General features: G+C 44.2%; 1 protein-coding gene across 1 annotated transcript; it reads right to left on the bottom strand.

The window, feature by feature from the left end:
• Nucleotides 1–3,069: 3,069 nt before the first annotated feature.
• On the bottom strand, nt 3,070–12,234 carry KLF6 (Kruppel like factor 6). Its single transcript, XM_040592217.1, has 4 exons — nt 11,750–12,234; nt 8,193–8,766; nt 6,325–6,448; nt 3,070–5,935 (listed from the first exon to the last, which is right to left on the bottom strand). Exons 1-4 carry the CDS (start codon nt 11,849–11,851, stop codon nt 5,884–5,886), a joined length of 852 nt encoding a protein of 283 aa, XP_040448151.1. The 5' UTR covers nt 11,852–12,234; the 3' UTR covers nt 3,070–5,883.
• Between the last annotated feature and the right edge of the window lie 2,213 nt (nt 12,235–14,447).

Genomic DNA, 14,447 nt, shown 5'->3' with positions numbered 1-14,447 from the left:
GTGCAAAAGCAATACTCCGTCTGCTCATTCTCCCTTATATGTAAGAGCTCAAATGGTTATGAGACAGTATTGCTACAGGTTTGATCAAAAATAAATGCCATATATCTAGCCACCATGAATAAAGGATGAAACAGCCCGTGTAGAGGTAAAAGAGCTAAAGGGAAAAATATAAAGATACTATTGCCTTGGACTGTATAACCTCAGCAGAGCTTCTTGCCATGTCACAGGCTTTGTTTCAGAAGTACCTGTTAATGCCTCTTGGCTACACAATCCCATGGGATGAAGCAAAAGCAGGCAGACTTCTGGGGGGGTACAAGCTGCTCAGTAACCTCTTGTCACCAGAAATAAAGAACTGGAGTACTGCTATTGTTGTTTATAAACCAGTGCTACCTGAGGAAGCAAAGCTAGAAAAGCTTGAGAAAGAAGTATTGCAGAGATTTCCTATCCGAGCCATTTTGACTCCAAGGAATTTCTGGAAAATGGAGGAACAAGGAGGAAATACAGGTCCTTTTATCCTTTAAAAAGCAGAGGGGAAACCTTCTTTATCTGTCGCGTGTCCCCCAGCTCTTGCACAGTTACAGCTCCCCTTGCTGTTTCAGCCTACTTTAACTCCTCTTTGAAGACAAGGCTAAGGAGACATCCAATGGATGGGCCATGGAGCTTCCCTCTTGTTAAATGTCTCTTGCTGTTGTGTGAGTATGTAAGATCACGTACTCCTTTGGTGCCGCATAAATAACACTCAGCTACTTTCTGAAACACTCACCATAGCGTTTTTCCTTCTCCTCGTTTGTAATTCTGCTGCTGCTGTTTGTGTGATTTATAGAGGTTGTTTTTATTCCTCAGAGCTTTCAGTGCAATTAAAGAAAATAAAGAGCGAATGCTCAAGTAGTTGAGAAGAATGGAAGGTGTAAAAGATGGACAGAAATGCAGAGGTACCATGAATTACTCCTAAAGAGGAAAGAATAAAATACAGCTTGTCTGCAACATGCTCTAACAGGCACAATTCTAGATTCAGTTTGTGACAAATCATAATATGGTTTAGAAGGGAGAGAGACAGTACCTTCTAAACAATATAAACATCTAGTTTAAGAAAATAGCAATCCCTCGTCTATTGTGAACTTCAGCGCCTTGCTCTATTTATAATATGCAGTTGTTCCAATAAGTTGGTAAACTGTGATACATTTTACTTGCACTGACCACTTGCATGCCAGGATTTTTCACACCCAAGAGGGAATAAAAACCCGAAACACGCAAACAGGTTCTGTTTGGGGATTTTAATTGTTTCATCTTGACCTTTGCCTGTACATATGTGTGCCTAAGTGCACAAACACACCATATCTAACCTTTGAGCAAGAAGTGAGCACACTGGCTACAGGCTCTGTCCTCATTTTTACCTTGTTAACCTCAGTTGAAGTTGTTGGAACTTGCTGAGGTTACTAATGCAGGTCCATACCTAAGCCACCTGACTTCTTCACCCTCAGATTCACATCCCTTCCCATCTGCTCTGCATTTCAAAATCCAAAATTAAGCAAGCCGGCAGTAGATGTGCACGTTGACATGCACTAACCCTGAAATGGCTATTGCCTTCTGCTTTGTAGTTTCCTTGTTGCCCAACAGCTCTGTCACTAGCCTTTTTCTTCCGGAACACCACTGTTTTTTCAGTACAATCTCTCAGAGAAAAAAGAACTGGGTGGGATCTCAATAACATCCTTAATAATGGAGTTATCAGGCTTTTTTTTTTTTTTTTTTTTTTTAAGGTATGGTAAGACACAACCCTAGATGACACACACCCAATAAATGGGCAAAAATTTGCTAATCCTTGTTCTGTATTACACACCCATTGAACATTTTGGGTGGAGAAGCTCCAAGGTCAAGCTCAGTTCTTTAAAAATATTTCCATTTCTACATCGTATACAGATGAGAAGGTAAAATGTCACAATCTTTAAACCTCAGTAGCCTTTTCTATTTCTATTGCAACTGTAACTAAATTTCCCAGAAGATATCTGTGTTTCACTGTGTGAGAGATTGTACCAGTGGCAAAATTTAATATATCCCTCTTGTTGCAGATCACAAGGTTTGCTTAATTTGCTATTTGTTGCTTGTCTATACAGGGTCATATTGTCCACTTAACAGCCAGCTGCAGGGCTAACTGAGGTGGGTGGCGAGGGTCTCTCCGCCGTGCTACTTCTGCTTCTATCTGTGTTTGATTCAGGTTTTTTCTGCATCAATTTTTAGACCATTTCTCATCTAAACCATGAAACATTCAGTTGCTGTGAACTGAATTCACACGTTCAAATACAAGTTTCTCAGCATACAACTTTGCCATTTCTGCCAATGGTTTTACTCACTGCTTAAGGGATTTTTAACACCAGCATGAGCGAAGCAGAAGCCACAAGGCAACATTAAACAAGTTCTGCATGTGTCCAAGCCAGCGTACATGCCAGGCATGCTTTGAAGAGCCACTGCTCTGAAGAAATGCAGTTCAGAGGCTTGCGTTTAGGTGGCTGAAGGTCACCACCAGCATGTGGGTCAGCTCAGCCTTACAGCTGACTTAGATCTGTGCATCTGGGCCAGGCAGATCTCACGTGGTTCCTTCCCTGCATTCGTTCCCACAAGTGCACCTGCATTCCCATTGACAGAGCCGTTCAAAGACCCACACTGCAGTAGAAGTTAAGGACAGGCGCCTCCAGTCCAGCCATCACCCTTCTCCCTTCACTTTAAATGCCCACTAAATCTCCTTTCCCACATGCAGAACTTGTCCTACATGCATTCACCTCTCCAGAACAAACGATTTGGAATAAAGGTGCAGTCTTGCAGTAACAATCACGTTAACTATTTATTCCGCTGAGACAAAAGATGAGTCAACAGCTGCTTTTCAAATATGGAAGAACTTCTAGTTTCTACTGCCAAAATTATTTTCTCATCAGGGCTTGTCTTCCACTAAGTGACCTGACCCAAATGTGCTTGTACCTGCAACCAGGTGACTCAAGGTAAAGCATCGACATAGTACTTGACATCATTTGGTGTGTAGGACTTCAGAGAGGAGAAAGATAAAACCAGACACATGATGCTGATAAGAATTTCTTTTTATGTTATTCCAATAAAAAATACATTCATACAGAAATATAACAATCTTGCAAAAAACAATTTCAAATAAAATCTTGTAAAACAAAATTTTTACAAAAATCTTACAAAGAGATTCTTTAGATAACAGGGTGCTTCAAAAACAAAAAAAGAAATTTCACTAATAGAAACTTTTTCTTCTTAAATTTCAAGCAAAAATGTTTTATTTTTTTTTTATTTTTCAGCTTGATTGAGGCTCAGTTATCACCTGAACAAAATGTACTTGCTTATTAAGAAAATTACAGGCATTTGACATATGGCACACAGCCCCACCCCATCCACACAAGTCTGATGGTATTTCACAATTGAGACAAGCCAGTGCAAGTTTAATTTTTTTTGTTTGGGGTTGGTTGTTTTTTTTGTTTTGTTTGGTTTTGCTTTTGTTTACTTTCTTGTTTATAAGAATTATGGCTAAGCCAAGGACAATGCAAACAAGGAGTTAAAAACATAACAAAACCCAACCCTAAATAGAAATCTATTTTCTGGGAAATGTTTGTTTTCAGGGAAGAAAAAAAAAAGTGCATTTTCAGGCAATTTAAACCAAAAATGAAATGAGAATGATTTAAGCCCGTGTGTTCCTTAGAACCAGATCACTTGCATATACTTTTTTTTTTTAAACGACTTATCTACATACATTTCCAGGAAGGTATACCAAAATATTAGCATAGTAAGCAAGACCAATAATAAATAGAAAAAGAAACAGGTCACATGTTTCATTGCAGCGACTGTAGTGAGCTGGTTTCAAAAAAAAAAAAAAAAATACTGCTTTTGGACAGACTATTTCTACTCTAGGAAAAAACAGTCTTTATTTTAGCTGAACTATGTAAAATTAGAGCTCAACCACCACAACGACTAGCTCACTCACAGGTCCTCCAGCAAGCTGGAAGGCCAAAACCCGAGTGTACTTCATCTGCACACAGCTAATATTCTTTTAGCATGCCAATATTCGGTTCATATCATTCTTAAATGGCCACAGATACGCTATTCCAGACAACCTAATAACTACAAAACACAGTCAGCAGTCTGAGAAGGACTGAATGCCAACAAAGCCTTTAGCATACCATTAAGCTAAAGGTAAAGCCTCTAAAAATGCTAGATTTTAATTAACTGTATCTTTCATTTCTTTGTCTCCTTTATGACCGTATTGCGGGGGGGGGCAGGGAGAGGGAATATTTTGATGGGCTGTGGCATTTCCTAGCTATGTGTTCTATTTTTTTTCCTTTTAAAAAAAATATTTATATATTATCTATATATATACACACATACACAGACTGTACACACAAATATACATACACAATTATTTTTCTGCCCACTTTTAAAAAAAAAGTAATATAGTTTCTTTCTGTATGACCAACAGATAGCTAGATATATAGATGTGAAACTTGTGCCTTTTAAGCAAATACATCTTTTAATACTTCTGTATCTTTAATATGTATGAAAACTTGACATATTAAGTACAGTTGGGGTGTGTATATACACAGTTGTTGTGCAAGGTCAATATAAAAAAAGTCTCAAGGTGGCAGAACTGGTCAGGTATTCAATTGGCATATGCATTATACTGTAACACAGTCAAATTGGCTAAGTTAAACAAATACTGTACTGACATGAATGACTTTTCTCTATATTTGTCTTTGTGAAGGAGGACCCTGGAAGTAACCTTTTTTTCCCCTCATATTATACATTTGATACAGTACAATGCCAGGTGAAAAGAGAGCCTTAATAAAGCATGCATCACCCATACCCCTGTATAAGACCCCCTACAAGAGAAGGTCACTTGCATAAGGCACCATTATTAAGGTCAACAGTGCATTAACAGCTAGAAAACCAGAAGTTAGTCCTCAAGGCATAAATAAGAGAAAAATTAGCTGCATGAGAAAAATCAGTTTCTAACCAATAGTGGTTTTATCCACCCAACAGAAAAAATTATTCATGTTCCATACATTATGTAACATTAGACCAATTGTATTTTAGCTGCTCTTAACTGGAATCAAAACTGCAGTCCTGATTAAAGAATGGAAAAGCATATAGTTCCCCAGAACCATGCAATAACCTTTGTATTATAATGAAAAGTTATAGTTGTGTTACATTTGTAAATACACAGCTTATACAATGGATTACAAATGAGCTCTGTAGCAAGTAAAACAAGCTACTTGACACATTGCACGTTTAATAGCTGCACCAGACACCTAAAGCTCCTCTCACACAGGAACAGGGAGGTCCCCCATCTCCATTCTGGCATCCTGCCTCTTTTTACTCCCCCCCTCTCCCCTCTCCGTTTTCCCTCTAAAAAGGTGCAGACACCCCTCCCCCCACCCCTTGGAAATGATTGGTGGTTGTCCCATCTCACGAGATATTCCTCACATACAAGACATTCAGACTATTTTTTTTCTCTTACAGTTATAAAACAACCACAAGAAAAAAAATGTGCCTCAGCATACAGTCATCAAGAGATCCTCATCGCATACAGTCGCCCAATCATTAACATTCTCAGTGCACATGCTCACGGCAAAGGCTTAGGAGCCACTCAGAAGGTTAGATACCAGTGTATGAGTCCAGGAAACCCCAAACATCACGCACCGCGGTTGCTATGCCGTTTCTTACATGACTTATTAGCCCTCAAAAGACCTTCAAGGAAGTGAGGTCCTGGAGGCAACTGGGTAGGGTGCAAAATGGCATGCTTTGGCTGGAACACGCATCCCTCCACTCAAGGCTCTTCAACCTTGACGCCTCTTAGCCCGCAGGATTCACCTCTTGACCCATTCAGAGGTGTCTCTTCATGTGAAGGGCCAGGTGGTCAGACCTGGAAAAACACCTGCAAGGCAAGAGTCAGGTTGCGCATTAGCCCATGGCTGCTGGCACGCACGACGCGACGCGACACGCGTGGCTGAGGCACTCCCCCCTTGCTGGTGGAGGAGGGATCGTGCGTGCCCTGGATACACGGGAGCACTCAGAGTGTCCGTGGGCCCTGGGTGGTAACACTAGGGACTTCTGGACACTCAACGGCAACGTCAGGCTACAAACTATATCCCAACGACTAGAAAAACCGAAGGATTTTTCCAGTCTAAATACACAGTAATTCCTTAAAAATACCAGACACAGTTGCATTCCTAATTGGTTCCTTCACAAGTGAAAAGCAGTCGAGACTCACTTTCCAACGAGCATTAAAATAACTATTTAAAAAGGTGCATTTCAGTCACATACCTGTCACAGTGACTACATTTAAAAGGCTTGGCACCAGTGTGCTTTCTGAAGTGTCTGGTTAATTCATCACTTCTTGCAAAACGCCACTCACACCCTTCCCATGAACATCTGTAAGGCTTTTCCCCTACAAAGAAAGCAAATTACATGTTAGTCATGACTCCATTCAAAGAAAGATAGGTGCTACCCCATTCATTTTCTATGTAAACCTCCTCCACCCCCCAAAGACAGCTGATTTAACCTATCTGAACACTTCAGAACATGCAGGCAAAGGCAGCTTACAAAATTCAACCACATGATTCCTACCTACCTATTTTGCTGCAACAGCACATCAAATAATCTCATTCTTATTATTAAAAAAAAAAAAACAAACCAAAAAAACCCCTGCGATTAAACAGGCTCACTGGAAACAAAGAAATTCAGATTTCTACCATTCCTGTTCATCCATAATGGCAGGCTTACTCCCAAACAGGTATCATTCGCCTCATGAAGGCGATTAAAGACAGCACAGCTAGTCTCCAAAATGCAATTAGGCTACTGTATTGCATCAAAGTCCTCTGTCACTCGCTCATCTGCATAACATGCAACCTCCTTTCTGCTGAGCCACATATTCTTGGAAAAGCCTGCACGCCACTTTGAACACTGCTATTTCAGCATTCAAGAAATACCACTTCCATTCACAGGAACATTCTCAGCCAGACAGCACCAGGACAACAGTTCTGCAATACTTCTGAGGCCGGCAGCTATTTATGTCTGCGCAACCACCATGGTTTCAGTGGAAGTTGTTCTTTCCTCTGGAAATAATCTTGTTTCATCTGACTTCTGCATGACAACGGGAGCATCTGAGCTTGCTCAGACTTCCCATAAAAGCCACAAAATGCTGAGCTCATGAGTCAAAATAGGATCTTCTCCCTGAATTCTCTTTCCACATCTCGGGGGGGAAAAAAACCCTATATAGGTCTCACGATTGGTACACCAAGAACGCCAGGCCAATTCCTCATGTTAAGCAATGACTATTGAGCCAAGGCACAGCTCTACGTATCTAACTGCTGTCATAAAGAGATGTCAAATAATAATGCTCAAACAAGCAAATCAGCACGCTACTTCAACCATAAAATATTTATAAAAGCCCTGAAGTGTCTGTCTTCCTCACTTTCTTTCCCAGTAACGCATGAGATTGCTATTTTCAGTTCAGGTTCTGTAACAATAAAATACTGTTGCTCAGTATTTTGGTATGAAATTACACAGGAAATCAAGACATTCTGAAGTCCAACTAGGCAGATACATTCAAAGGACTACAACATGCTGTGGCTTTCCAAGATTTTTGCCGATAATGATGGCACACAAAACTGCTATATGATTTAAAACTATAGCTGTAGTTCATATAAACAGGGCCTCGGGATGTCTAGTTGAATAGACCTGATGTAGACCAAACCATGAAAACAAGCTCTTACAGTGTTTAGCGATCAGACAGATTTTGGGGTATGACGTTTGTTGTTTTGTAAGAAAGTCTCCACTCGCTTTTGCTTTAGAAGTAAATATCAACAAAGGTCTACCGTCTGGTTTGGCTAGACCTTTGCTCCTGGAGACTGCATGCCACTGCAGCTTCCTCCCAACTATTGCCTATTTAGATGAGTGGCTCCTATTTGCTATGACAGCAGACTAGTCTACCACCAACTATCTTGGCTTCAGCTCACTTATGAAGAGAATGAGGAAGTGATGTTGTCCATGCTGGTAAGCCTCTACTACTGTTACATCATCTCTCCAAACCTGGGTTCCCACCCAGCAATTGTGTAATACTGTGACACCACCACCATCAGGGGTATTCCCTACAGTACTTGCCAACTCTTAATAAGCATACGGTTACTAACCTGTATGAGTGCGCTGATGTGCTTTCAGATGTGAACTTTTGGTGTAAACTTTCCTGCAACCATTAAAATGACACCTGTGAACACGCCTTCTGCCATCTGGCGAGGTGTCACCATTGGCGGGTGTACCTTTTTCTGCAGTCTTTCCAGCGGTACCGGTACGAATTTTCCCCGGTGAATGCAACTCACCCGGCGTACAATTCCATAGCTGGGAAGAAGGCTCCTTGCTCAGCTCAGGAGACGAAGGGGGAGTGGAAGTGACAGATGAACTCAAGTTTCCTGAACTGGCTAAAACATCGCTTATAGGGTCAGAGGTAAACTTTGTCGTGGGTGAGAGCTCCTCAGAGCTGTCTGAAGATTCGCTGCTCACGTCAGAATTCAAACTGTTGGTCTCTAAGTTCTGACTAGTAAGATTGTCCTCTTTTGGGACACATGTGTTCTTCAGTTCAGATTCCTCCTTTTTCTCACGTGCCAGAATAATTTTGGTCCAGAGATCCTCTTGGCTATCAAATTTGATTTCAGATGCAGAAACGTAACAGGGTTCACTTTGAAGATACCGTTCCAGCTCCAAACATGTCTAGGTGAAAGAGAAGGAAGAAAAAAGAGAAAAGTTACCAGCCTGTTTAAAAATAAACCCAATTGTATTTTACACTTCAAAAAGCATGCAGGAATGTAGTATGTTCGATTTGAGGTTTCTAGGTTCAAAACAAATTAAAGGCTCCTCCAGCCGTAACTAGGTGACTGTTACAATGAAAAGAAATCTGTGTTTTGAGACCTGGGCAGGAGTTCAAACGCACAGCTGAAGGTGCAAGTCAGCTTTGGTTTCCAAAATAGCATTCTAGTGAGTCAGTCAAATTATCATCACTCTCATCATAAAATCTGTGTTTTCAGTAGGCTGACATTGAAAAGGACCATAGAGAACCACAACAAATAATTACACTTCGCTCTCGCGCCTCGTCTAATTTCAAGTTGTTTTGTAGCTCTCTCTCACACAAACACGAGGCTGAAAGGACCCAGCTGAACACAATGTGCTCTGACACGCAGTTAAAACCCAAACGCTGTGTCAGAAAACAAAGCCACATTTCAGCATGGCTGCGGAGCTGCTGGCCTGTCTTCTGGGGACATCAATGGAGCAGCAGACATCCTCCCATTTCCTGTGCATGAGAACGCAGCACACTCGACTTTCAAAGAATGTCATTTCCAAGCGCACTGGCATGCACGCCACATAATTCAAACTGCTCCCATGCGTGTTCGAAGGAATATGGGGAACGTCAACAACAGAGAGGAGGGGAGAAAAAAAGTTCCCAAATAGAAATGTCCTGTTCTATAGGATGCAAAACGGGAAATTACTCTGAGGTCCTGCTGGGAGTCCCACAATGAACAAGAACTTTATCTACTGGCCAAGAGTGCAACTGTATGAGTCATCTCTCTCTTTCTTTCACGCAATGCCAAAGGAGATTTCCTTTTAAAACCCTGACCATCTGCCAAGAAAGTACTCTGTTCAAATAGACATGCAACAGTACATGGACAACTTCCCCCCCCCCTCCCCGGAACCACATTCCCCTCCATGAAATGAAACAAAACAAAAAACAAAACCACTCTAAAATGGGTGAAGCTGCAGTTTTCAATTTCAATTCACCCTGCTGACTTTCTAGCCATTTTTAGAGAACAAACAATTAAAAAAAAAAAAAAAAAAAAAAGAAGGGTATGAACTGTTATGGCAACAAGCTGATGTTTTGGGGTTATTCTTTCCACTATAGGAAACAATCCATATGGAAGCTTTAGACAGAAAACGGACACACCAAGTTTCCATACCAAACTCTACTCATTTTAGCAAGATCATCTCTTCCATGCCCGGTAGCAAAACCCGATCCCAAATACCACACATTCCCCTCACAGCCCCTTCCCATCTGTCCAAGAGCGGAGCCGCCATGGGAACAGCCTCCTTTCTCCCCCAGCACTGCTCAAGTAAACTGGGTCACATGCTCTGGCCAGGCTAGGAGTGTGGGCAAAAACGGGGGGGGGGGACGGGGGGGGGGGGGGGGGGGGGGACGGGGGGACGACGACGACGGACACGACCCTAAAAAAGCAAAAAAACAAAACAAAACGCAAAAGCAACACCACCACTGCACACAATATTTATGTACTTGTCTATAATTAGGTAACCGGGTTGCAATGCACGTTGAAAACAAAACAGGTTTCGACAGGGACAACACAATAGTGTCTTGATTGCCCATGAAAACAGGTTAAAAAAAAAAAAAAGGCATTTATTAAGCTCTTGTTAAACTTTCATATTCCCGGCTAATTTAAATTCCTCATTAGATAAGATTAGTAATGGGGACCGGAGCGAAGCTCCCTCCGAGTTTAAATGCCTCTGAAGGCTACCGGGAGCGAGGGCTGGCCCCTCGCCAAAAGCCCAAATGCCTGAAGGAAACTACTTAGCTCCATTTCAATCACGTACTATGAAGCTGCCTCTGTGAAAGGGGAAAGGGGGAGGGGGGGGGCAGAAAAAAAATAAAAGGCATTGCACACAATTAGTAGGCATGTGAAGGTTGTAACGCTTTGCGTTTTAACCTCCTCGGAAAGGCTCCTTCGCCCTTCTGGAAAGGCTGCAGGTATGTGATGGGGTCGGCGGGCTGCGCAGCCCCCGGACGGGGAGCGGGGCCAGCGGCCCGGGCCCCCCCGCCCCAGTCGGGGCGCATGTCACCGGCACCGCGGTCCTGGACCCCGCGGCTCGGCGCGAATTAAGGAAGGGAGGAAAGAAAAAAAAAAAAAAAAAGCAACAAAATATGTCCATTAAAGGGAAGGAGCCGCCGTTCTTCCTCCTTCCCGACCAAGGCAATTAGCACAAGGGGATCGCTGTCATATGACTGACAACGCACGGACTCCGCAAGGCTCCCTGCGCCGGGAAGCAGCTACATTATAGACGTATAGGCATGCACACACAGAGATATGTGTATACACACTCCTTTAGGGGCTTCTTTCACCCATCACTGCCAGGCGACAAAAAACCACCAAAACCCAACCCCCCCCAAACTTCAAAAAAAACCAGCAACAACATGGCACTGCAAGGGGCGAAAAGCAGCCCTTGGCCAGGCAGGGAGCTCGGATGACAAGACCCAGCAGTGGAGTTTGGACCTGGTACAAGCGCAAAACTTTTGCCAGGACTCGGTGAGGCGCAGGCGGCAGCGGAGCGCCGGGCTCCGTGCTGCTGCGGGAGCGGAGCGGGGCCGCCGGGCTGACAGCCCCCGCGGGCAGCGTCGGGGCGCCCGGCGCGGACGGGCGGGATGCGCAGCTCCTCACGTTCACCTCGGGACTCTTCCCCCCGAAAAGCCGTCTCATTTAAAGCCGAAACACCTGCTTCAAAACAGCTCTACGCATTCGTGTTTAATTCTCCCCAAACTCGTTGCTGACACGGGTTGGTTGTTTGTTTTTCCTTTTTTTTTTTTTTTTTAAATCCGCTCATCCTTTAATACGGCTTTAAAAAAAAAAAAAAGGCAAAAACAACAAGAAAAAAAACCCACGACAATAACAACAACAACATTGACATCCTCGTTTACCTGTTGCCAATATTCCTCCAGGGACGGCAAGGCTGAGAAGTAACCCGTGTCGTGCACAATCTGGAGTTCCTGGAAGATGCTGCACATTGGGAGAACATCCATGTCTCAAGTTGCAACAACAAAGTCAGTGCTGGTTACCAAAAATACAGATGCCTCCTTTATGTGCAGGGGTTGAGGGGTGTGTGCGGGGGGGTGTCAAACCTCTGCTCTCAGTTTCCAAGCCCCCCCCCCCTTCCTCCAGAGAAGAAAAAAACAAAAATTTGTATATATGGAGAGATCTAATAATTCCGTGAGAAGCTTAGGGAGGAAAAAAGACCCAAAGTTTCATGCAAAGTTTAATTGCACAGCAAGGCAGGACGTCTCCCGAGGCGGCCGCGGCGGCTCTCCCCTCCCGCGGCCGGCGGAGGACACTTGCGCAGGAGCGGACCCAATATTTGCAAACACGGCGCTGACTGCAAATGTAACCCCCTGCAAAACTTCCCTATTCAAAGCTCTGCCCGGCCGCGCCGCCGCCCCCGCCCCCCGCGCCCTCCCCCGCCCCGCGTGATCCCATTACGCCGCCTGCCGCCGCGGCCCAATCTCCGCCACGCACTCCGCGCCCCGCGTGCCAATGATGTCAGAGCCGCCCAATCGCCGCGCGGCAGGCATCGCGGCTCCTCCTGGCGTGACCGAGCCTGGCCGTGACGGCTCCCGCCATTGGTCCGATTCGAAATTCGCTCCCTCCTGATTGGCGAGCTCGGCGGCAGGCTATTTTTAGCAGGGTATATAAAGCCGGGAAGCGGCCGCTTTTTCGGAAGGGGAGGTGTGTGCTCGTGAGGCGGCCGCGCGAGAGGCAGAGAGCGAGCCGCGCGGGGAGGGGAGCGGCGCGGCGCACAGCGGCGCTGCCGGTGGCGGGCGCGGAGGGCGCTGCGGAGCCGCCCGCGCCGTGAGGCGGCGGCTGCGAGGGGGCGGCGGGAGGCGGCCCCGCGGGGGGCGTCCTGTCTCACCGCGGCGGGCCGGGGGAAGCCGTGAACGCCACGGCACATTCCCTGCGAGGCTGCAGGGCCAGGTGTACGTGCGCGGTGGGTGTCCTGGGTTGTGCTGTCCGGGTGTGCAGGAGGCCAAGAAGTTACTTTCTTTCCTTGGTCCCTCGGGGGACAGCCGAGGCCCTCGTTGGCACCTCAGTGGGAGAGTAGGCAGTCGAAGCAGGGCTGGGTGACTGTCCTAACGGGGCCTGCATGGAGAGCTCCCCTCCCTGGGGATGCGTACCGTGGTGGGTGGCTCCTGGCCTGCACCATCGGGCAGTGCTTCTCCAGGAAAAAGTTCACTCTTGGGTGCCTGCTTTCCACCTAAGCACAGATACTTATTTATGTGTCAGTATCTGAGCACCAGCCCTTTTTAGACCTATCAATGTCAGGAATGTCTTAATGTAATTTAAGAAAATGCGGTGGTTAGCTTTCCAAAGGAGTGTCCAGCACATGGAACAAACATTCCTAATGTGTTTCTTTTATTAAAGGACTTCTAATTTTCCACTGATGTTTCCATCATAATGTCAATTCTGTTATTTCCATTTCCCCACTTTTCTCTGTATCTGTTGCTAGTTACCTACACATGGTAACTAAAGTCTTTAATGTGTGTTTCTTTAGCCTACTGTCTTCTGTGAGCTAGTGACCGCACGTGTAATAATGTTGGTCTAGCTTTCCACCCCTTAGCTCCTCATGAGCTATTAATATGGCAATTCCATACACAAAACAACTGGTGTTCATGGTTGGGTTTTCCTGTGTCTATTAAAAAAAAAAAAAAGCTGAAGGTCAATTAAAGCATTATTTTGTGTTTAGAAAAAGAAGCTGATGCTGAAGACTTGAGACTTCTAAATCCAGAGAACTAAGCTCACTTGGTTTAGTAAGTAATTCTTGGCTTCACGTGGTCAAACACATAAATATATACCCAAAATTGCCTTGCGGATAGGAGATAGTGCAGGTGGGTTTGTGTCTACTTGTGGGCAAAACTAGATCTGCCAAAGAAAAATGCAGAAGAGAAATATAAAAAGCCCTTATAAGTCGATGAATTACATGCCTTACTTGAGCCTACCTTTAAGAGTTAAATATTTTGTGGCCTGAAATGTGGTGTGGGCTCCAGTCAAATATAACCTGGTAACATAACTGTCGAGATCCTTAGTATTTAACTGACCCACTCCCTCTTTGGAGTAGATTTTATTTTCAAACATAGTGACAGTAAACGCAACTGTCCACTCTTTCTGTTTTACACTTACCCCTTTTCAGCTGTGTTCCATGTAAAAGAGGTCTGGGCTTGCCAGAGTCTGGATGAAATTTATAGTGCCCATGTGGAGTTTGAAGCATAAGGGTCTTATTTTGTATGGTTATCTTCAGATGCGCAGTATCTCCCAGGGAAGGACAGCTGGGGATAGGAGATGTAAATTGATAGAGATGCAATATTAAAAAGAAGAAGAAATGTCCTTTAATAAAATGCATTTTGAGTTGACAAGTAAGGTTTTCTGCACTTCTGCCAGTCTGTGATTGGTTGAGTGGGATGAAGAATATTGCTGTAGGAAAAAATAAACCAAATCAAAGAAAACCGTGGCACAGGTGTGACTATGGTGCAGTAAAAGCTGTTTAACTTGTATCCTGGATAGGTGCTGGCTTTGATTAGGCCATTATCAATGGACATTTAAAAGAAAATTGACATAAGTGTCACTGGA

The sequence above is a fragment of the Falco naumanni genome, chromosome 4, assembly GCF_017639655.2.
Source record: "Falco naumanni isolate bFalNau1 chromosome 4, bFalNau1.pat, whole genome shotgun sequence".
In the NCBI taxonomy this organism is placed as follows: Eukaryota; Metazoa; Chordata; class Aves; order Falconiformes; family Falconidae; genus Falco; species Falco naumanni.
Note: the sequence above shows the minus strand (reverse complement) of the source record. Positions and strands in the feature narration are given on the sequence as shown.

Bases quoted from the DNA above. Each gene is read 5' to 3' on its own strand.
- KLF6 (XM_040592217.1), bottom strand. From the start codon at position 11,851: ATGGATGTTCTCCCAATGTGCAGCATCTTCCAGGAACTCCAGATTGTG. The intron at 8,767-11,749 runs GTAAACGAGGAT...TCTTTCACCTAG, and splicing joins TGGAGGAATATTGGCAACAG to ACATGTTTGGAGCTGGAACG. The intron at 6,449-8,192 runs GTTAGTAACCGT...CTTTCTTTGTAG, and splicing joins ACATCAGCGCACTCATACAG to GGGAAAAGCCTTACAGATGT.